The sequence below is a fragment of the Elgaria multicarinata genome, chromosome 2 (assembly GCF_023053635.1).
Source record: "Elgaria multicarinata webbii isolate HBS135686 ecotype San Diego chromosome 2, rElgMul1.1.pri, whole genome shotgun sequence".
NCBI classification, from domain to species: domain Eukaryota; kingdom Metazoa; phylum Chordata; class Lepidosauria; order Squamata; family Anguidae; genus Elgaria; species Elgaria multicarinata.
In genome coordinates, this window is record NC_086172.1 from 76,267,178 (window position 1) to 76,289,926 (window position 22,749).

At 47.8% G+C, this 22,749-nt stretch overlaps 2 protein-coding genes across 2 annotated transcripts in view; one reads left to right on the forward strand and one right to left on the reverse strand.

Annotated features, from left to right (window-relative positions):
- Positions 1-2,001: 2,001 nt before the first annotated feature.
- On the reverse strand, positions 2,002-11,874 carry TUBA4A (tubulin alpha 4a). The gene is made up of 4 exons (XM_063116785.1): positions 11,767-11,874; positions 5,989-6,211; positions 4,934-5,082; positions 2,002-3,037 (listed from the first exon to the last, which is right to left on the reverse strand). The coding sequence occupies exons 1-4, from the start codon at positions 11,767-11,769 to the stop codon at positions 2,066-2,068; spliced, it is 1,347 nt and encodes a 448-aa protein (XP_062972855.1). The 5' UTR covers positions 11,770-11,874; the 3' UTR covers positions 2,002-2,065.
- A 128-nt stretch (positions 11,875-12,002) lies between these two features.
- Positions 12,003-22,749, forward strand: part of LOC134392452 (tubulin alpha-1D chain-like) — a 29,726-nt gene continuing 18,979 nt past the window's right edge. Inside the window, exon 1 of the mRNA XM_063116796.1 lies at positions 12,003-12,100. The gene's annotated coding sequence lies outside the window, so the exon portion shown is untranslated. The remainder of the gene's footprint in view (positions 12,101-22,749) is intronic.

Below are 22,749 nucleotides of genomic sequence, written 5' to 3' on the forward strand. Positions count from 1 at the left end.
TTCTAGTTTGGGTGGAACCACAGCCCCTCTTCCTCTCAGCCCTGCCCCCAGCAGTTGTGAAACTCCTGGAAGAATAAGTACTTTGTCCAGAGAAGCAGCAAGCAAGACGGGAAGCTAATACTTTTCACCCAGAGTACATTATGTTCTACCCGCCTCTTAAAGAGCTGAGGCCAAGACCCCCTCCTTATCCACTTCATTGGGCATTTCCTCTCTCGAGGCCAGCTCGCCCCCCACATGTTAGACTACAAGTCCCACTGTAGGCAATGGTCAGGGATGATGGGTGTTGAAGTCCAACATCATCTAGGGATCAAGCTTAGGAAAAGCTGTTTTAAGCTCCTTGCCCCAACTGGAACAGGTTAATGGGTAGGCAAGTCATGCATACAATATGGTTAACAGGGCCCAGGGAGTGGTGGGAGGAGGCAGCACAAGAAAAACTTTTCCAAGAGGTTGAAGCAGTCTGTGGCTAAGGACTCAATTGTATCTTTCCAGGTTCCTTAACCATATGACCTAACTCTTCAAAGGAAGCATGTATTCCATCCATGTACCGACCAAATGTCCAGTGGTGGCAAATGGGGGGAGGGGGTGTAGGAAAATATGTGATTTGGCATTCGGGACTCACCCCCACCACTACCTTGTACTTCCATTTTTTGGCCAAGTTATGTGTCTGAGCCTTATCAATTTGTCTTTTGAGCTGGGTGCTGGAGCAGAAGATTGATTCCTGTTTTCAAATCCAGACATCACCTCTGACTTATGCTTAGTAACTTACACGAAGTAACTTTTCTTTTATTCTCATTACTTTGCATTGTGAGAAATGGGTGCTTTTTGAATGGCTGTGGCAGCCATTTTGTGAATGGGCAAACACCCCTATAGGAGCCATTTTGTAGAGGCTCATTCAAAATGCCAAATGTGCCCACTGACCCAAAAATATTTACATTGTTAAAGCTAATCATGTCTCAGCTTGGATGAGAGCTCCTTCTAAGCCACTCTGGCATACCCTGTGTTTCTTTCTAGGTATTGTAATAATTAGATCTGGAATTCAAATCCCAGCCCGGGAAAAAGCTCACCCTTGCTAGTCATATCTGAACACCCTCAACAGCCAAAGTGTTCCTCAGCATTCTGGAGAAGGGTGCAAAACAGATGTTTTCTAGCAGTTTGATATCCTTTTTCTGCAATGAGTAATTCAATTTTGGTTTTTAAAGACAGGTGTCTCCCTCAACCCCCGACTAAATGGGATAGTATGGAATCTCCAGAGGCAGGGCAGGTGGTGTGTAGTCCTGCCTGTAGTCCAGGAATAAGGTCCCTTGTCCCAGTTAATCCTTTACTTATTTTCTAACCTCATTCCATTTTCTAATCTTTCATTTAAAACGTGTGGAGCCTCAAATGTTTTTGGGCAGAAATTCCTATGAACCCCAGTCAGCATAGTTAATTGTCACGGCCATTGGGAGATGCAATCCAACAATATAAGGAAGGCCATCGTTCCCCATCCTAGATTTAAATTTTGGTACCAAAGCAAGTTTGGGGATTTGGGATAATATCCAAGTTCCTATAATTTAAGTACATCATTTGTTTCCTGGACACAATGTTAAATTTAACACTAAATGAGTATAGCAGCCTTCCCCTACCTGGTGTCCCCTAGAAGTGTACAATTCCAAGCATTCCTGACATTGGCCATGCTGGCTGGGTCTGTTGGAAGTAGGAATTAAAAACATCTAGACAGCACAATGTTGGGGAAGGCTGAGGCATAGGCTTATCTCTCTAAAGATGGAAAAGGCACGTGTTGCAACCCAGGCTCATGCCACCTTTCCCTAATAATCTGTAGACAAGGTGCCTTTGTGGTGCAATACTATTTCATTAAGTTTCTCAAATTTAGCTGTTAAGGAAAACACTTTCCCTTCTTTCATCCTACCAGGGAGAGGATAGAGGGTGAAGGCTGTCACTAGCAGCAATTACATTAGATGGGGCTGTTCCATGGCTGGCCAAGGAAAAGACATATCACGGGAATTCAGATTAAAACCAAGCATAGTTTAATGAAAATGAAGGTCCAAACAAAATAGGGCATTTGCAGCTACTCTTCTCCCTCCTCTTCATCTTCATACGAGTCGATGCCCACCTCTTCATAATCCTTCTCCAGGGCAGCCATGTCTTCTCGTGCCTCAGAGAACTCCCCTTCTTCCATGCCTTCCCCTACATACCAGTGGACGAAGGCCCGCTTGGCATACATTAGGTCGAACTTGTGATCCAGGCGGGCCCAGGCCTCAGCAATGGCTGTGGTGTTGCTCAGCATACACACTGCCCTCTGCACTTTGGCTAGGTCTCCACCAGGAACCGCAGTGGGGGGCTGGTAGTTGATGCCCACCTTGAAGCCTGTGGGGCACCAGTCCACAAACTGGATGCTGCGCTTGGTCTTTATGGCGGCAATAGCAGCATTGACATCCTTGGGCACCACGTCACCCCGATACAAAAGGCAGCAAGCCATGTATTTGCCATGGCGAGGATCACATTTCACCATTTGGTTAGCAGGCTCAAAGCAAGAATTTGTGATCTCGGCCACAGAGAGCTGCTCATGGTAAGCCTTCTCTGCAGAGATGACTGGGGCGTAAGTGGCCAGAGGAAAGTGGATACGGGGGTAGGGCACCAGGTTGGTCTGGAACTCTGTCAGGTCTACATTAAGAGCCCCATCAAAGCGCAGGGAGGCAGTGATGGAGGAGACGATCTGGCTGATAAGGCGGTTGAGGTTGGTGTAGGTTGGGCGCTCGATGTCCAGGTTCCTGCGGCAGATATCATAGATGGCTTCATTGTCCACCATGAAAGCACAATCTGAGTGCTCAAGGGTGGTGTGTGTGGTGAGGATGGAGTTGTAGGGCTCCACCACAGCCGTGGAGACTTGCGGAGCTGGGTAGATAGCAAATTCTAGCTTGGACTTCTTGCCATAGTCAACGGAGAGCCGTTCCATCAGCAAGGAAGTGAATCCTGAGCCAGTGCCTCCCCCAAAGCTGTGGAAGACCAAGAATCCTTGGAGACCTGTACACTGGTCAGCCTGTTGGAAACCCCAAAAGAAACATTTGCTAAATACTGGTCAGTTTCTCCCAGCCTGTAGTGCAATGTGCTTTTCTGACCCCGGAGATCCAGCAGAAGTATATAACCTTCACCCACAAATGAAAAGCTTACAGTTAACCACTTGGTTGAGGCAATTCTTTGCCTCAGGAGAGTTCCCTGTGCAGGCTTCCCAGGAAGTAAGGAGCCAATTTCCTTTATTTTCAGGTAGCCATGCAAACTGAAAAGATCATCAACCACCCCTTCCTGCTCCTATGAGATGTTGCAGATGGGGAAAAGCAGTAATCTCTTTAAGCTCAGCCTCAACTGGAGGGGTATGGGTGAGAGAGTGGGCAGGTAGGCAAGCTGAACTGCAAAGAAAGCAGCCTTATAACAGTCCATCTAGCCCAATACCATCTCTTCCAGCCTTCCCCAACCTGGTTGTCCAATACATCTAGATGACACAAATCCCATAATCCCCAGACATCTGAATTGAAGCCCAACACATCTGGAGAACACCAGGTTGGGGAAGGTTGGTCTCCTCCACTGAACTTCAACTGGTAGGCTGGGATCCACTACTGCAAGGGTAAGCAAACCGATGCCCTCCATAGGTGTGGGACTACAACTCGCACAATCCCTGGCTATGCTGGTTGATGATGCGAGTTGTAGTCCAAAACCCTTTGGAGAGCACCAGGTGACCTACCTCTGCTCTGCTGGGTTACAGCCTGACCTAGGGCAGGTCAGAAGAGCAGCACTACCACCATTCAAATATATGATTTTAAAAAAACTAAGTGGGTCCCCCCAAAATGCATGACTGGGCTAAAGAAGGGCCCCAGGTCTGAAAGGGTTAAGACTTTTTGCCTATTCTGTCTGGCAACAGCTCTTGAGGCTCTCAAAACTTTTTAATTGGAGAGATCAGGGATTAAATCCATGACCTTCTGCATGCACAGGATGTGCTCTACAACCAAATTCTGGATATTCTTCCTGAGACCTTGTGCTTGGTTCCCAGACAGGCAGTGGCAGCATTTGCCAGCTAGCTGCAACATCCAGCCCTGCTTTGGTCTCCCTTGCTGTCCTAGATTCATAGAAGCGTCTTGATAGCAGCCACCAGCAAGGAAAGCCAATGAGCAAGCAATGAACTGAGAAACAACCCAAGGGAAAGAAGCAGAGCAGAGGAGAAAATACATCGAGGCAAGAGGGGGTTCTTAGGAAATAGCCCCGCGTTTAAGGTCAGGAAGGACTGTGTGTGTGGGAGAAGGAAGAGGGGAGTTCTAGGAAGGCTGGTGACTAAAGCAACGAGTCAAAGGTGGTGAGGGCTTGAAAAAGCCAGGGGCCAAAAGAAACCAGGGTGGTGGAGACAAAGAGAAAGTACAATTGGGCAAACCACGCAGACTGCACAGTCAATAAGCACCATCAGCAGGAAGGAAGTGGGCAGGCAAGGGAAGAAACCAGGGTGTGTGTGGCAGGTTTCTAATTTAGAACTTCACGGAAAGGCAAGTTCTGCCACTTAACGGCTTCTGCCATCACATCATGGACCAAGAAGCAGGAAAGAGGTGGCAGTTGTTTGCACTAAGTATCCAATTCTTTGGCTGCAGCTTTTGAACACAGCCTCTACCACACAAACAGGGAGGTTGGGGGAGCACTTAAGGAAAAGGAGGTATGGCTGCCCACCCCCTGAAGAAATCTGGCACGTAGCTTAATGTGGAAATGCAAAATCCCAAATCAGCCCCTCAGTAGAAGTTCCATGAGCAAAGAGTCACCGCAAAGCCTTGCCCTGCAAAGGCCCTCCCCCTCCTGCCCCAAGTCCCAGCTCAACACTGCTGCCTGCCCCTTGGAAGAGTTCCTTCCACTCCTCCCAAGAGCCTCTCCACCCACCATCCCACCCTCACTGTGTTTATACCAGCTTCCGGATCCGGTCCAACACCAAGTCGATGATCTCCTTCCCAATGGTGTAGTGCCCACGAGCATAGTTGTTGGCAGCATCTTCCTTGCCGGTAATCAGCTGCTCTGGATGGAAGAGCTGGCGGTAAGTGCCACTACGAATCTCGTCTGGAAAAGATTAGGGAGGGGATGCCAAGGAAGCTGTCAGTGCAGGTGGAAGCTTTCAGACTCTCCACAGACCAAGTACCCTGAGGAATTCAGCCAAGGCACCTGCCAAGTGGAAAGAGTACCAGGGTGCAGCCCAAATGCCCCAGAAGCTCACAGGATCCACAACACCCCAGGGATCCCCACTCCCTGCCCAGCCTCACCATACTAGCAGGCTGAATTAGCAGCGTACATCCCAGTGAGTAGTTCTGATGAAGCCTGCCACTGCAACTACTGAGTGGGAGCTGGCAAGCCAGGCTCTAGACTCATTCAACGTGCTGCCAAATCCCACTGCTGCAGATGCTACTCATCTAATCCCCTGGGTGGCAAACTGCGGAACTAGACTACATCCTTCACAGAGCCAAATTTGTCCCTTAGGGCTGCCAGTTCCTCACTTAGCATTCAGCAACTCCTTGGCTACTAAATCAGAGATGCAGAATCTCGGGGCTCAATCCGGCCCTTCTGGGGTTCCCCAGATGGCTGTTCCCCAGCCTACCAATTGTTTTGGTGGTTTCCAGCTTTTCCATGGGTTTTCCCCTATTCTAAAAAGCTGAAATGCCTCTCCTGGGGCTTAGCTACAGGCAGTAAGAGTTTTAAGCCCCAAAACGCTGGTATTTGCGGGTGTGTGTGTTGGCCCTGCCCCCACTTCCCATTAGGATGCTGCCCCGAGAACTTCTCCGAAATGGAATTTGGCCCCTGGGCTGAGAAAAGTTTTGCACCCCGTATGAAAGGGTCAAAAACAGCACCTGTTCTTGCAGAAATGGGTGCTGAACTAGACCCAAGCCAGACCCACAGGGCTGTTGAAAGCAATAGCTACTTTTACCCTTGAGATGGCATAAGGCCCAGACTCCTTCCCATGCATGCACTCACCAATCACGGTGGGTTCCAGGTCCACAAAGACAGCCCGGGGCACATGCTTCCCAGCTCCAGTTTCACAGAAGAAGGTGGTGAAGGAGTCATCCCCACCCCCAATGGTCTTCTCGCTTGGCATCTGTCCATCTGGCTGGATCCCATGCTCCAGGCAATACAGCTCCCAGCAGGTATTGCCCATCTGCACGCCAGCTTGGCCAACATGGACTGAGATACACTCACGCTGAAGAGAGAAGAGAAGAGAATACGTTGAGCCTTCTTTGGCAAAAGGAGATCAAAGCGGCACCACAGTCAAAAGCAAAAGACTCTTAAGCCTACTGCCCAAAGGGCACAAACATAGGGCAGCTTGTGCACACTTGTGGGAGGAGTTTTACCAGGGTCACTCGTTCAGCACAATGTGCTTGCCATTCACCAGTCAGAGGCAGCAGAGGTATTTAGTTATTACATTTATATACAGCCTTCCCCCCCCCCCGCCCTTTAAAGGAACCCAAGGCCACTTACATAATCATCGTCTCCATTTTATCTTCACAACAACCCTGTGAGGTAGGTTGGGCTGAGAGTCTGTGACTAAAGTCACCCAATGAGCTTCATGGCCAAGTAGGAACTAGAACCTGGATCTCCTCACTCTGTCTAATGCTCTGTACCAACCACTACACCACACTAGTTCTCTGGTATGTGCTTGTGTGTGGTGCCTAAAGTATTTCACAGTGACATATTAGTGAGCATAAGAAGCAAACCAATCTTGATATATTTTCGCCTACTGAACCAGAAAGCAGCAACAGTGCAGCATGGGAGAGATAGTTAAGCATGCTCATGCCATAGCCATGTGCACAGACACCACATTTTTGTGGCACCTGGGCTGCTGGTTGACTGTCTATGTTCCCAATCAGTTACAGACAGGATAAGGCAGCAAAAGCATTAACATTTACTTGTTAAATGCAATGCTAAAGTAAGCATTGGCGAGGAGTAATGCACCTGAGCTGTGCATTGTGCTGAGGAGCGTCAATTCCTAATTTATTCACATTAAGTGGCTGTTTCAGAAACCGATGGTGGCAATGCCTGAAGCGAGCAAAATAGGTAGCAGCGTTGCTAAGGAATCAATTATGAACCAGAGCCACAGGGGGGTTACTGTGAACTGCCACTCTGCGCACTTTCACCACACGTACTTCATATGCTCAAACAGCATTTCGCTCTCACACCCACACTATGCATTTTTTACAGGCCCCTTTAGCACGGTTCTGTCCTATGCAATGCACAGGATACGCAATTATTCTACAAGTTTCATAGGCTGATATTCCGCTCCACACCCTGGCAACACCCAGACTTGGAAAGCATGTTGGTGCACAATATAAGCATTCTCTGTCCCAAAGGCAAGGATGTCTGAATCCACACACAGGTTACATCCAATCACTTCCCACCTGGAAGCCAAGACTTTGGTGATGGCACTGCAAAGTGCTTGCTGCATCAGAACTGGATCCAACTGGAGGGGGAACATCCAGCAGCATATCTATCAAGGCTAACATAGATTAAAGCCCAAAGCAGAATGGAGGAAGGAGGAAATGGGGGTGACAGAGATAGTTGACCATTACTTCCATGAACAAAGGTGGGACCCAGAACCCCACTCCACAGAGTTGATGATTAATGCCTGCCCTGATCTGATTCCACCACCCATCAGACCCCAAGCTGGCAACAGCCTGAGCGAACATTCCCAAAGAGCTCATGTGGCTGGTGAGTTTATGCCAGCTGGTATTGGGTCACACCATCACAATTAGGTCAGGGCCAGGGAGGGCAGCTGTTTAGAGTCACCCAGTGTGTTGGGCAGCCCAGCCCATGGAGTTAGCAAAGCTCCTTGCTGGGACAGTTTGATTCAGTGCCAGCAGCACTCAAAGCCAGGTGCTGAATGGGCCTAGGGCCTGGGAACATAGAACATTGTGCATTAAATCAGAACTGTCACCTCCAGCACTAAGGCATTATGCAATCCAGAGAGAAAGAACCAGCTAGCTGCAAGTTACATTGGTGGAACTGGATGAGTTCAAGGTTAAAAAGAAAAGAAAAAAAAGACAGCAAGAAAGCTAGTTGTCTAACTAGTTGATGGGGAGGGGGGGGGAAGAATCCAAATTTAGGATTGGGGTGTCCATCCTGCAATTGCTGAACATAGCTTTAAAGCTAAGACCTCATACTCACGGAAGTGGTGAATTCATATTATTGTATTTATTTTATTCATTACATTTCTAATCCGCCCAATAACCACTGTTCTCTGGGCATATTTATTGTTTTGGCTGTCATTGTATTATAGTTTGGGTGTGTGTGTATGATTGTAAACCAACCCAAGGGGTTCTGTCAGTTGAGCAGTATATAAATATGATAAATAATAATAAAGAGCCATGGTATAAGCTGGGCCACCTTAGGCTGCAGATCAAAGAGAAAGAATGCTCCACCTTGAGCATACCCTCCAAATAGAAAACGGGAAAGTAGGGGAAGTGAGAGGGAAAGGAAGCAGGGCAGTCTTCACTGTGAACTAGGCTCAATTATGAAAAATTATTAGCTCTAGCATGTGAACCCAGCACAGAATTCCTTTAATCAGGACCAACTTCACCCACAGCAGGCATTGCTACCCAGGACGAACAGAGGCAAGGATGCAGAGTCTTTAGGCTACAGACCATGGCTCCATTTTAAAATGGAACCACCAGACCAAGTGTATACATGAGCAGAATACATCACCCAACTACTGTCAAAAAGGAACCCACCATTCTACCAAATGGGGTTACATGCCACCCCATAAAATTGTGACCAAAGTTTTGTCATTGTTAAGAGCCTTTTCCTACACTGAGCCTTTCCCTACCTCAACCCAATCAAGGTGTACTTGCACTCCCAAGACTGAGTGTGTCAGACTACTTGCTCTTCACCTTATTTTACAATCACAGGCTAAGGCAAGTGGCGCATTGCAGGGGGTAGCATCAGAGACAATACTATCCACATTGCATAAGCTAACACAGCACAACTTAAGGCTCTGCTCTACAGTAGAAATAAGATTTCAGTGAAATAAATATATGAAATAAATTTTTAGTTCCAACCCCCTAAAGTATAAATTGAAAACAGAGGATACTTTTAAAAGAAATGAAGTATCATAAAGCTCACAGACCTAGGAGTAAGGCCCACATAGCTCAGCAAGATTATTTCTGAGTAAAGCTGTATAGGCTGATTCTATTCATATTAAAGATCTTTGTTCCCTCTGCCAGTAACTCAACAGAAGCAGAAGAGCCTCAAAGTTCACCTTTTTTGCAACTGACTGACACTTTGGTTGTCAACTGATAGGTCTGAAAGGTAAGGGCAGCCTTCCCTAATAGGATATCTTTCAGATGTTTTGAACTACAACTCCCATCATGCTTAACCATTAGCCAATGGTGGCTAGAGGTAGTGAGCACTGTAGTGGGCCATGCTTGCTGGAACTAGTGGTCCCCCAAACATCTGAAGCATAGCATGGTAGGGGAGGCTGGTAAGTTTGTTGTTTTTAAAGGCTATTGCAACATTTTTACACCATACTTTCCCCCCTTCAAATTCTAACTCACAACAGTATCCATAATCTACAACTGTTTTTTCAACTGCACAAGGAGGATACTATGTTAAAGTTCCTCAAACAGAGACCTATTACAAGACAATATGGCTACGTTTTGTACTGGCCAATAGCTAAACAATATAAACTAGCAACTAAGACTAAACCACAAAAATTAGATTCACTAAGGGCTACAGATTCATCTAGGATTCAATCACATGCATGTTTAGACAGAAAAGCAGTCATACAATTCCCAGCATGCCTCAGCCAGCATGTTTTGGCCTATAACTCCCACAGTCCCTCACTTTCGGCCATGCTGGCTGAGGCTTATGGGAGTTGCAGTTCTAAATATACGGAGGACGCACATGCTCCAATTTCAACTCTGTGCTCTCCATAAATACAGGAACCTATTGAGTTGCTGTTCTCCACACCAAAATCAAACTCTGTGTGAGATCTCAGCCAAGCCGTTCCACCCGATGGTAATTTTGAAACCAAAGCAACCAACCAGGTGAAGTCTGGTGAGCTAAGCTCCTCCCTTTGTCTGCTAACTAGCCAAATATTGCAGGGGCTCAACAGCAATGATACCCTTTATTTTGCTCTGCTCCTGGCTTCCTGATACAGTTAACAGGGGAGAGACGGCAGCACATATAACTAAAAAAGCACAACAGCAGCCTTCCCCAACCTGGTGCCCCCTCCAGATGTGTTGAACTACCACTCCCAGTGGGCGGGGGATACTGGGAGTGGTAGTCCAACACACCTGGAGGGCACCAGGTTCTGGAAGGTTGCTCCACAGTCTCTGATGCAGATGGTGCCATGTAACAGAGTTGAAATAACTCTTCCTGGCAAAGGGCAGGCGAGCCAGTTTCGACTGAACCCCTCCCCAAGGATTTCTAGTGACAAGGGGACAGTCTCTCAAGGGACGCTTACATCGGTTTCTTGCACTTCCCGTTTCGAGATTCGGATCGCAAGCTCGACATTGGCTAGCTAGAGTGAACGTGCGATTTTTAAAATGGCTCTCTTCCGCTTTCCACACTTCACCAAACGCACGTTCACAAGTGACGCAGCCCAATTTTTTTTTTTTTTTAAAGTTGCGTCACTTGTGAAAACGCCCTGGCCTCCAGAGAACTGGCTCCCAGAGCTGGGGGAACAAGTCTAGCTACTGGGAAACGCCAGCACCCCGATCGACAAGGATCGCCTCGGGTGGGATTGGGATGGCGGCAAGCACCAGCTTCCTGCTCATTTACTCGTCCAGCCTGGAAGGCTAAATATAGGGCTCCCTCCGTCAAAGTGCGAAGATTCCCCCGAGATGAGACGGGAGATGCGATTACCTACTTTGGACCGGAGCCCGGTCGCCGGCCCAGCTATTTCCAGCTCTGGGATTTGGCTGGAAGCGGGACGGCGGGACGCGGCGAAGCGCCCTGGCCCAGCTTTCCCTTCCTGCCACCCGCCTATTAATAACCTCCCACCCCCACAGTACGCGGGCGGTGATCGGTAAGGGGTCGGGGGAAAGAATAGGTACATCTGCCGCACGACTTCTCCCAAGGCGTGACTAGAATGTTCTCCCCACTCCCCCGTGGCATCGAGCGCAGCAAGCAACTTCTCGAGGTCTCTCCCCGCCCTTCTCCGTGTGAGCGCGAAGCCCGCGCCTCAGGCCAGCTGTCCCTGCCCGTTGCACCAACGTGGCTCTAAGGGCGCCGCCGAGAGATTGAGCGCGCACAGGAGCAGCTCCGGGCAGGCGGCCAACTACCCATAGAGGCCGAGGCCTGCCTGACCCTCTTGCGCGGCTGCTCCCCCACTCCGCTTCCACACGTGCATCACAACCCCTGTCAGGGATCTTCCGTGCCCTACAGCGCCGACTTTGAATTCTTGGGGAGCCCCTCGGCCAATTATTTTCCCCTCCTCGCTGCCAGGCCTGGCTGCAACCTCACCACGCTCCTCGAGCGACAAGGAGTGGGGAGACGAGGTGGGCCGAGCACGGCGGGCCCCGACTCTTTCGCCACCCCAAGGTCGCGGCTGGAGCGCGGGAAGGTCAGAGGTACTCGGACGCACCCCCGACGGGCACGGGTCAGCGCCTGCGGGCACCTACCAACAAACACGCCAGGTACAGCGCCGAGTGGAGCAGGCACTACCCTACCCGGAAAGACACTCGAGCCTTGCAACTATAGCAGCCCCACAGCCTCAGTCCAGCTCCTACCCGGGCCCCTCCCCGCCTGCGCCCCACTTACCATGATGTGGAACGGCGGGGCTGAGGTCTCACGCAGAGTCGGTGCGACGGAGTCTCTGTGAGAAGCAGCTACGCCTGGTGCAAACCGCCTTGCCGCAGTGGCTTTATAAAGGAGTGGGCGGAGTATTCACGGCCGGGGGGCGGACCTCGAAGGTAGCCGCGCCCAAACGCTTCGTGGTTGTTGACGAGAGGCGAGACTTTTAGGGCGGAGAGGGAAGCGTTTGTTTTCCGAGGTGGCTGGTTCAGATTCGAGCTGCAATTCCCCCGCCATCGCGCTCACTCTTTTCACAGAGCAGCGGGCGACTAGAAATGAGATCGGAGGGGGGCGTTGCCAGGTAGGGTGTCCGGAGGCCGAGGAGGACCGAGCCGCTTTCTGAACTGGTCATGGTTGGGCGTATATAAGAGGGGTTTTTAGAAAGGCGCAGCTTTAGTAAGAGGAGCGTATCAAAGTCTCCTCTTCGACAAGCTGCAAGTAGCTGCAGTGCCATTTTGTACAGGCTTAGTTCGCCTAAAGCTGTAAGCCAGGGCTGGGGAACTGTTTTGGGCGGGCTGGATGTCTTAGTCCTCCATGAGCTGAATGACATCAGTAGGTGGAGATTTCAATGGGGATACCCCTTAGTATGCTGGTTACCCTTTCAATTGAATTGGGAGGGGAATCCTGTTATTATCTTTGATCATTCAATTTCAGGCAGGGGCTTTGGTGAGGGGCCTTGTCTGAGACCCCATAGGCCAGATGTGCTAACTTGAGGGGCTCAAATTAGCCTGTGGGACAGCGGCTGACCTTCAGATTATTGCCTTCTTAGTGGAGTTCTATGTCTGTTGAGAAGATAATCCACTGAGTTTAATGAGACTTGTTCCCAGGTAATTAGGCAAAGAAGGCAGCCTTACAGTTCTTTGCGACTCAGTGGACTCAGAAGAAGACAAGAAGAGTTGGCCTGTCTTAGTCCATCATTCTGTCCCCACAGTGGCTAACCAAATGCCCCAGTGGGAAGCCCACATGCAGGACATGTCTGCAAAGGCACCCTCCCATTCAAGTTCCCCAGCAACTACAATTGAGAGCCATACTGCCATCACAGCTAGTAGCCATTGATAGCTTCTCCTCCATGAATCTGTCTAATTCCCTTTTAAAGCTGTCCTAATTGGTGGCTATCACTACCTACATCTTGTGATAGCAAATTCCATACTTTAACTATATGTTTTGCAAAGAATTACTTCCATCTCTCCTGAATCTTCCACCATTCAGCTTCATGGGTTCTAGTATTATAACAAACTTTCTTCACACCACACATCATTTTATATACCTCTATCATGTCCCCGCCATTTGCCTTTTCCCCCTAAGCTATAACACCCAAATATTGTAACCTTTCCTCATAGGGGAGCTGCCCCAGCCCCTTGAACATGTATACTCTGCCTTTCCTCAAGGAGCCCAGGGCAGCTAACAACATACATTAAAACAATAACCTCACATTAAAAAAACCCCACAAAGAGCTCCTTCAGACATGGGGAAGTCATGTTCCCTTACTGTTGCTCTGCTTTCTGCTTCTCTTCCGCATTTGCGAAGAGCTGTAATTACATGAGTAAGAGAGTGGCGAACAAATGGCCCATACAATTCAATGGAACAGTGCCCTCTAGTGGATGTTTTATAGCGCAACTTTGCCTGTACATGGCAGGAAAACCCCACAAATACAATATATGTTTTCAAATACAATACAGGTTTTCAGAGGTTTATTTTTTACTGCTAAAACTGGGGAATGGAGTGCAAGATGCGCAGGAGGCTGATGGCATCATCAAAATGACTCACGAACATCTGTGAGTGGCCAGTCATGAGTGTGCTCTAAAATGCTCATTTAAAGAAGTGCAATAACATTAAATACAATAAAGCAGCCATAAAACACTAACAGCAGAGAAAAACTATTGAAAAATGCAAACAACCTTCAAAAATCATTTCAGTGAGGCAATTAAAACAACGAAGAGAGAGCAACCATTTGTGGCTCAAAAGTCTTGCTTTCTGACCATCCTACAGAAGGTGCCTAAAGAGAGAGTCAGGTTGAGCTGTCTTTGGGAGAGAGGCCCTGAGGATGGGCAAAGGCTAGCCACCGGAAAAGCCTACTCTTTGCCCTGGTCCCAGCTAGGCATATTTCTGAGGGAGTTGAGACACAAAAGATGGCCTGTGATGATGGTCTTGGCAGGCAGATTCACAACCATAAAGGGCTTTCAAGGTCATCACCAGCACTTTGAATTGGGATTCAGAAGCCATGTAACTGTTCCAGCATGTGCAGCTCCTGTTAACAGCTTGGCTGCAGTATTCTGAATCTATTGCAGTTTCCAGGCACTCTGTAAAGGTGGCCCTACATAGAGCATGCTGCAATAATCCAGACACAATGCAATTAAGACTTGTGCCACCCTGCCAAATCTGCAGTGTCCAGGAACAAGCCTAGTTGGTGCACCAGCTGAAACTGGGCAAGGGCAGTTTAGCATTCAAGGTCATAGGACAGGGCTGGGGGAAAAATGGGATTATGCCTAGTATAGTGTTTGTCAAATGTGCACAAAAACTTTTGAGGTGGGAGCAGGACCCAAGGAGACCTGGCTCAGTGCCAGCAACACTGTCATGACACAAGCTGGGGGTGGGGTGGGGTGGGGTGGGGTAGGGGAAGCATGGCAATCAGAACTTTACTAGGTATAGCTCCACACCCCAGTGCTGTAATAATGGCAAAAGCCACATGTGAGATTTGTTCTCCCTTCTGAATAAAATAGAGGGGCTGTCCAATGACTGGGCCTGAAAACAGAAAAGCAAGGATGGGGGCAGGGGTCCTTGTTCACTAGGATTAGCCCTTGTCCCCAGGCCTGTAGAAGCCCCTCCCTTCCCCCTGCACCTCTCCTCAAGAATGCTGCCTGTGGTGATGACAGGCCTGGGCACGTGAGCCACAGTTGGTGTGCATTTCCAGCTGTGCCTGCTAGGACAGGTAGGTAACCCTTCCTGCGGCCACTGTCTGTGCAGGAAATCCGTCTTGCTAAACAAGCCGCCTCTGATTTGGGAGCCGACTTCACTTCTCATTAGAAGGGCCTGAAGTCAGGTGAGTGGGTTGTAGCGGAAAGTTCTACTTCGTGGTTTTTGTTTGTTTTGAAGAAGTAATCTCAGAAATCGGATGGATTTGGGAGCCCAAGAAGAAGGAGAAGGGAGGGAGGAGGCAGTAAGCCTATATACACCAGTTGCTGGGGAACATGGGCAGGAAGGTGCTGTTGCACCCATGTCCTGCTTGTGTGTTTCTGGTCAACAGGTGGTTGGCCACTGTGCAAACAGCGCTGATCTAGATGGACCCTTGGTCTCATCCGGCATGGCTCTTATGTTCTAGGTAGAGATGTAGAGCCCCTGAACTAAGGGCAAGCCTCTAAAGCAGCCTTCCTCAACCTGGCGCGCTCCAGATGTGTTGGACTACAACTCCCAGAATGCATTCTGGGAGATGCAGTCCAACACATCTGGAGCGCCCCAGGTTGAGGTAGGCTGCAAAGGGTGGCAATGGAGCTGGCCATGCAAGTTTGTAGAATTAGGGGGGCCCTGCTTAGAATGGCCAAATGCCCAGGGCAGGCCTTGCTGAAGGAGCCAATCAGGGAAACATTTCATCCTGTTTCCAAGGATGATACCATCCTCCTGTTTCAGTTCTGCAGTACTCTGGAGGAGACAGCTCAAAGGAGTCCAAGGGATACAGCCACAGACTTGGCATGTGGGCTCCTGGGGAGGGGGCATTGTACACATACCAGTTCTCCAGTTCACCAGACAGATTTTCAGGTAATCCGTGGCTGATCAAACCTGGAGGTGGAAAAGAAGAGAGACCTGTTAATTAATGAAATCCCTTTAGAAGACAAGACTTGCTTACTAGAGAGAAATGTGCCCCCAAATGCTCCCCCACGTTCAAGCAGCAGCTGCAGTGAGGTGAAGAGAGGGTTAAGGGCCGGCGGCTGTGCGTTTTTGAGCCACTCAGGAGCTGCATTCCATTTGTGGGCTGAGCTCTCCTGGCCTTGGGCTTGGCACCTGTGTTGCTGCTTTTCCCTATTTGAACAAAAGTCTGCTGTTCAGTCTCCGAAAAGGTTGCAGTGGGAAAACATGGAGCGATGGTAGGGAGGTGGGCAGCATAATTTGGGGTGGGGGAAAGTTCTTAGAGGCCTGGAGGCTTCCCTTGTGGCTATGTTTCATAATGTGTGGTCATTAGCCCAGGCCTAAGGCAACCATTTGTGTGTCGTCTCCACCCCCCCCCCCCCAGTTTTCTATAGCCAGCAGAAAATTGGTTTGGTTTGGTGTGGTTTTCTCCATGGTGTCTAAGGAAGTTGCCCATGCCACCTGACAATGCTTTGAGAAATGTTTCACTATAAGGACTGGCAAAAAGACCATAGGGAATGGGGGGTAGGGGGAGCAAGCTGGGTGTTATTGCCCTGAAGAAGAGATGATGAAGAGATGATATGAGAGATATTTTAAGGGCTGTCACATAAATGATGGAGCAAAATTGTTTTCTATTTCTCAAGAGAAAGCCCCCCCCAACCATTTTGGACCCATGGGCACATTTGGGTATTTGAGAAATTGCTATAGGCGCCACCACAAAATGGCTCCCATGGAGAATGGGGCCAATCACATAATGGCTGCCGTGGGGGGCTGGCTAGTCAAAAGTGAGCTAAAGACGGGTGGGGGAGAGAAATAGTGAGGTCAGGGGTTGGGAGGAAGGGGGAAATAGCAAAGCAAAGGAGGGGAGAGAAAGAGCATGGCTGGAGGCTGGGAGTGGGGTGAAACAGCAAGATAAAGAGATGGGGAGAGAAACAGTCAAACTAGAGGCTGGGAAGGAGGGGGAACAGCAAGGCAAAGGGATAGAGAGAGGGCAAGGCTAGAGGCTAGGAGGGAGAGAAAAGTTGAGCCAAATGGAGAGGGAAATAGTGATGCTTGAGGCTGAGAAGGAGGGAGGGAGAAATAGCAAGGCAAAGGTGTAGAGGGGAGCAAAAGAGAAAGACTAGAGGCTAGAAAGGGAAAGGAAGAAGGCTGCCCTAATCCTTTTCAAGGTGTTTTTAAAAACCCAATTTCTTTGAAGGGGGCAGAGAGGGGAGAGCTTTCTGGGTGCTGCTGTAAGTCACCGTGGGTGTCACATTGGGGATCCCCTGCTCTAGTACATAGGACCTGAACTACCTGGCTCAAATTACAGGAAAGAGGATAAAAAAAAAACATTAGGAAAAACTTCCCGGTGATACGAGCTGTTTGACCATGGAAGAGACTGCCTGGGATTGTTAGAATTTTTTAAGCAGAATCTACCTATCAGGGATTCGTTAGGTAGATTTCCTGAATCAGCAGCAGGTTGGACTAGATGACTTTTGACGTACCTTACAATTCTGGGATTTTAAATTTTCTGCATTGATTGGATAGTTTTGGTATTCCTAGATTTGATACAGTGCAATCTATATGGGTTCAGTGGGAATTACTCCCATGTATATAGGCAGTAAGCCTATCAACACCAGTTGCTGGGGAACATGGGAGGGGGGGTGCTGTTGTGCCATGTCCTGCTCATGGGTTCTTGGTTGTCAGCTGGTTGGCCTCTGTGTGAACAGAGTGCTGGACTAGATGGACCCTCGGTCTGATCCAGCACGGCTCTTCTAATGTTCTTAACTGCATTCTATACCTGCTTACATGGGAACAAGACCATTGAACCTAACTGGACTTACTTCTGAGTATGTATGTATGTATGTATGTATGGGGTTGGACTATTACACCTTCATTTCCTGGCATTTTGCATTAGAAGAGCAATGCAGTACATGATTGGAGTTGTTTATTTAGAGTACATATCTACTGCCTTTCTACAAAAACATATTCAAGGCAACTATTGGTCAGAAGTTTAAAATAGAGCAATAGAAATATAAAACCCCTAACAAAACACCTCAAGGAAAACAAAACAAAGCCCAGCAAAAACAATAAAAGGTAGCCAATATTATTGGTTGAAAGCTTGGGAAAACAAGAAATTCATCTGACATCTAAATGTCAGAAGAGTAAGAGGCTCTTCTGAGTTGTTTTCTGATAGAGTGTTACATTCATGCAGCACAATCCTAAGCATGCTTATTCAGAAGTAAGTTCCACTGAGTAGAATGGGTCTTACTCTCCAGTAAATACATTTAGGATTGCAGCCCTAAGCAGTCTTAAGAGGCAGAGTGCTCCCAGCCCCTGCTGCACAACTCAAGTGCAAGAATGCGTTGCTAGTTCTTTAAACAAACAAAATGATGAAAACCAGCAAGGCTGCCTCCTCCCTCTTGCAGCAATGACACACCATTTTGTGTGCCCTTCCTTTAATTTTTTTTCTTTAGATTTTTTTTTAAAAGGCAGTGTGCTTTCAACGCTGCAGTGCACAGTGCTTCCAAGGCTGCAATCACAAGCACATTTTCCTGGGAGTAAGTTCTATTGAATATAGTGAGCCTTACTTCTGAGTAGTAGATAGTCACAGGATTTGGGGTAATTTTTTTTCTTTAAGGGGAAGGTGACTTGCAGCAGGAGTGTAGTTTGAATCCCCACCCATTATGTCTGGGAATGAATTAACTGGTTTGAAACAAGGCAGGGTCCTCTAGATATTATTGGACTGCAACTCCCATCATTCATAGCCAGCACAGCCAAAACTGAGGGATCTTGGGAGTTGTAATTCAACCACATCTGGAGGGCCACACTCTCCCCACACCTCATTTAAAACATTTACATCCTGTTGGGATAGCTTTCACAGTGGTTTAGAACAAGGTTGAGCGCAAAGTAGATCTCCAGGTTTTTTGAGACTTCAGCTCCCAGCATGCTTGACTATTGGCCTTGCTGGCAGGGGCTTCCAGAAGTTGACATCCAAAACCTGTAGAGATCTACGTTTTGCCCACACCTGGCTTAGAACACTTTTTAAAAAATATATCCCCAAAATAGAAGAACAAAATACTAAAAATACAATACAAGAAAAACCAAAACCAAACATCAGCGGCAAAATTAATAAGAGCAACAGAAACCACTAAAAGCTATTAAAACCATTAAGAGCCAGTACAAGGCTATGACAGACAAGATTGCTTTCATGTGGTACCCAAACACACACAAAGTCAGCACCAGGTGAACAGGTTTAGGGAGGGAGTTCCAGAGATGAGGATCTGCTACAGAAGAGGCCCTCCTCTCTTCGTAGCTGCCTACCTCACTTCTGAAAGCACGACACTCAGATGGGAATCTTAACAGTCAGGCATGGTGCTATTGGTGGAGGACAGGAGGCTAAGCATGCTGCAAACGCTGAGCAAGATCTAACTAAAGTTAGGGGTGACTATGGCTGTGGTCTTATGTAGTCAAGTGTGCCTACACTCATTGATTTCAGTGGGGTTTGGCAGGAGTAGGGAACCTCAGGCACCAGGGCCAAACCCAGCCTTCATAGGCTTCCAGTCCAGCCGTCCAGGATTCCTGAGATGACCCTGCCCCCTTTTCCCCCAGCCGTTGACCGTTTGGTGGTTTCCCAGTATGTGTTTGTTTTCTTCCCCATTCTCTAAGGTTGAAAGGCCTCCCTTAAAGCTTTGTGAGAGTTTTACGCTACAATCTGATGGAATTTTGGCTCCACCCCTTTTTGCCTTCTCTCTCCCCATCTCTTGAGTGCAGCCCTTGACAGCTTCTCTGAAATTGAATCCAGCCCTTGGGCTGAAGGAGGGTCCCTGCCCCTCGGCTTAGGGGGTTGGCCCTGCCATGCAGCATGGTGAAATAACCTACTTCAAACTGCACAATGAGGAAGGAAGGGATGTAGTCAGAAAATAAGTGTTGAATGGTTCAGCAAGAGTTGAAAGAATTGCTGGTAGGGTGGTGGAAGAGACACTATTTGGGCTTGGCTTCAGGCAGCAAAATGTCATGGGGCCTGTCTACACGCGGGGAAAGCCCCATGGTGGCTGTGGATCTGTGCCCCTTTGGTTAGGTGATGCCTACGCAGCTTCACAGCCACTGCGGGGCTTCCCATGATGCTTCAAATTGACCAAGTCAGTTTTTACCCGACTTTTTCAAAGGGAGTGATGTCAACACATGTAATGTTGCTCTGCGACCAATCCAGGGCCAACCTGGGAGCGGAGCCTGGTGGACGGCAACCAGGGATTGGTTGCCTTCCACCAGGAAGAAGGCAGGGGTGGTTCTGGGACCCAGATGGCTGGCCAGAAACCCTGCGCTCCCTCCTCGGCATCAGGAGGGAGGTGACGCCAACCCAGGCCATGAAGACAGCCCCTTGGGCCAGCACAGGCTAGCTTTAGCTGGGATCAGTCCGCAGGTTCCATTGAAACAGATGAACTTAGCTACATCTCACTTGAATCTCAGTCCCATTGAGTTCAATAGGGCTTCCTACAAGGAAATGACTATAGAACAGTTTGTTCCTATCCAGTTAGGTGTGCCAATTAAATGCATTTTGCTCTGCATAGGATTGGCCTGTCAGGGCCAAAACAGTCACTACTTTAAATCAGTCTAGCATCTACGTAGTTTTATTTTTACGCTAGAGTAGGTGTCGGGGGCCAATCCAGATCTTAAAAGCCCCCCTACTTTCCATGCTAGAGTCCAAATCCAGACAAGATTCCCATAAACCTACTCTCGAGTAAAACACACACAAACCATAGCTGCTAAATATGGATTTAAAGTGACACCTGTTTTGGCCCTTAATCAGGCTGTTGCTGGATTGGGGCTAAAAACTTATTTTCTAGCATCTAGAAAGTTAGCAATTTACTAGTGCAAAATTTAAGGGCAATGCTAGCCTGCCATGATGCATGCAAAAATGAGGGTTATCAATCTTTGTTGGCTATGTGCCACATTGCCTAAGTTCTCACTTTGTGATACAACTTTTCTTGCCAATGTTTCTAAGAACAGCATTTTGTAGGACAGACAGGAAGAAAATATCCCAAGCAATTGTAAATTCAACACTTCTGGAATTACACTGAATTCTTCAGTGTTAATGCCTGCATAGAGAGCTTACCCAAAGGATAGGCAACTTGGTGCCCTCCAGAAATTCTGGACCACAACTTCCACAATCCCCAACAATTATCAATGGTGGCTGGATTTGTAATCTAAAACATCTCAATGACATCAGCTTGCCCACACATGCAAGGGTAAAGTGACTCTCCTATCTTGAGCCATGGCGCACCATGGCCAATAACAACTTTCAGTTGTATGCTGGACATTCAGGCTATCTGTGTCACTCTACTCTTATTTATATTTCTAAATGAAAACACAGCTCATCTGCTTGAACTTGGTCTGATCCTTAAGAGGCATGCCAGTAGAAGGAGAAGAGGGTCTAGGTTATATACTCTGTATTAAAATACTATTTTCCAGTGATCAAGTAACAGCCGTTCCCATTTTCAAGCTAGAATGGCCTTGATTAAGCGCTATTCCTGCTCAGTAAGAGACTGCCATATCTTCCTAACTTTCCTGCCTGTTCTGATCTCTACCAGAAGGGCCAGCTTTATACAATGTGTATTTCTCTGTCACTTGTTCCTTGTATTCAGACTACAGCTCCCAGCATGCCCTCTAATAAACTGGGTGCACACAGTAACCACCATTCTTTAGTTTAAAGGGACAGCATGTCTATTATTTACAGTCTCTCTCATTCTCTTAATACCACACTTTGGGAAAGATACAATAAAGTCAGGTAGATGAAAGGGTAAACAGTGACTATTGTTGAAGCCATACATTGTTTGAGGAACAAAATCAGATAAGGGACAAGTTCTACTCTTTACATAGTAGCACAACTAGTAGGCACAAACAGCAAACAAAAATATATCCCCAACAAAGAATACTATTGGTCTGTAGAACTCTCTGCCACAGAGCACATGATGAATATATTAAAAGAGGTGTAAATAAATCAATTAAAAAACAAACCCAGGAATGTTAATGACAGTAACCAGGAAGGTGAAGACATTGAACTATCAACCCCACAAGGCTGCTGAGAGCTGTTAATATGCTAATAGTGTATTTCACATCCTGTTTTATGTCTCCTTTAAAGAAAGGATTACTCACTGACAATAATGAACGGTGGGCATGTTTCCCGCCAAGACAGCTTACCACTATCACTGCTTCATCTACAATGTGCTGGCTGCATTCTGGAATCCATCCTCAGTTTATGCAGTGAGGCCTAACACCTCCTGGCCAAAACCTCATGTGAACGTTCTGTGTGAACTCAGAGAACACTCCCCAACATCCTCTGCTGTGTGCAAGGATATTTTGGAATACAAGTCAGTACAGAAAAGTTCCTTGGAAGATAGGAGATTTGAAAACTACAGCTCTAATGCATTTACAAATGGGGGGTCACTGCTGGATATAAAGCACTGATGTACATCCACCCCACAGAATTAATCCCCATTAAGGTTATGAGCACTTTTTGCCTTGCATTTTCAGCCTCTTCTTCACCCCTCTGTACTACGTTGTTTCCGTCACACCACTCTTCACACTCCAGCATTGCCTTACGCCCAAGATGGGTTTAGCATTGTCGTTATCTTCCTCCTTCATTCTTACTTTCCAATTATTTTTTCACTAACGCCAGGCAGTACTGTGCTTAAAATTGACGCGTGTATTCATTTCTCCAAAGTCAAGCTGCGCTCTTGCCTTTGAAGTGGATAGTTCTGCTCCCACCCACATGTTCTCCTGCAGCTATGGGGTGGTGGAGAAGTATCTATGCCAGTATTGGTTTAATGCAGCCTTTCCCAGCCTTTTGCCCTCCAGCTGTGTTGGACTACAACTACCATGCTGGCTGGGGCATGTTGGGAATCAGAATAGTAGAGTTGGAAGGGGGCTATAAGGCCATCGAGTCCACCCCCCTGCTCAATGCAGGAATCCACCTTAAAAGATACCTGATAGATGGCTGTCCAGTGGCCTCTTGAAGGCCTCTAGTGTGGGAGAGCCCACAACCTCACCAGGCAACTGATTCCATTGTCGTACTGCTCTAACAGTCAGGAAGTTTTTCCTGATGTCCAGCTGGAATCTGGCTTCCTTTAA

Bases quoted from the DNA above. Each gene is read 5' to 3' on its own strand.
- TUBA4A (XM_063116785.1), bottom strand. The intron at 5,083-5,988 runs GTGAGTGCATGC...AATCTTTTCCAG, and splicing joins CCTGGAACCCACCGTGATTG to ACGAGATTCGTAGTGGCACT. The intron at 3,038-4,933 runs GTATAAACACAG...GGTTTCCAACAG, and splicing joins TGGACCGGATCCGGAAGCTG to GCTGACCAGTGTACAGGTCT.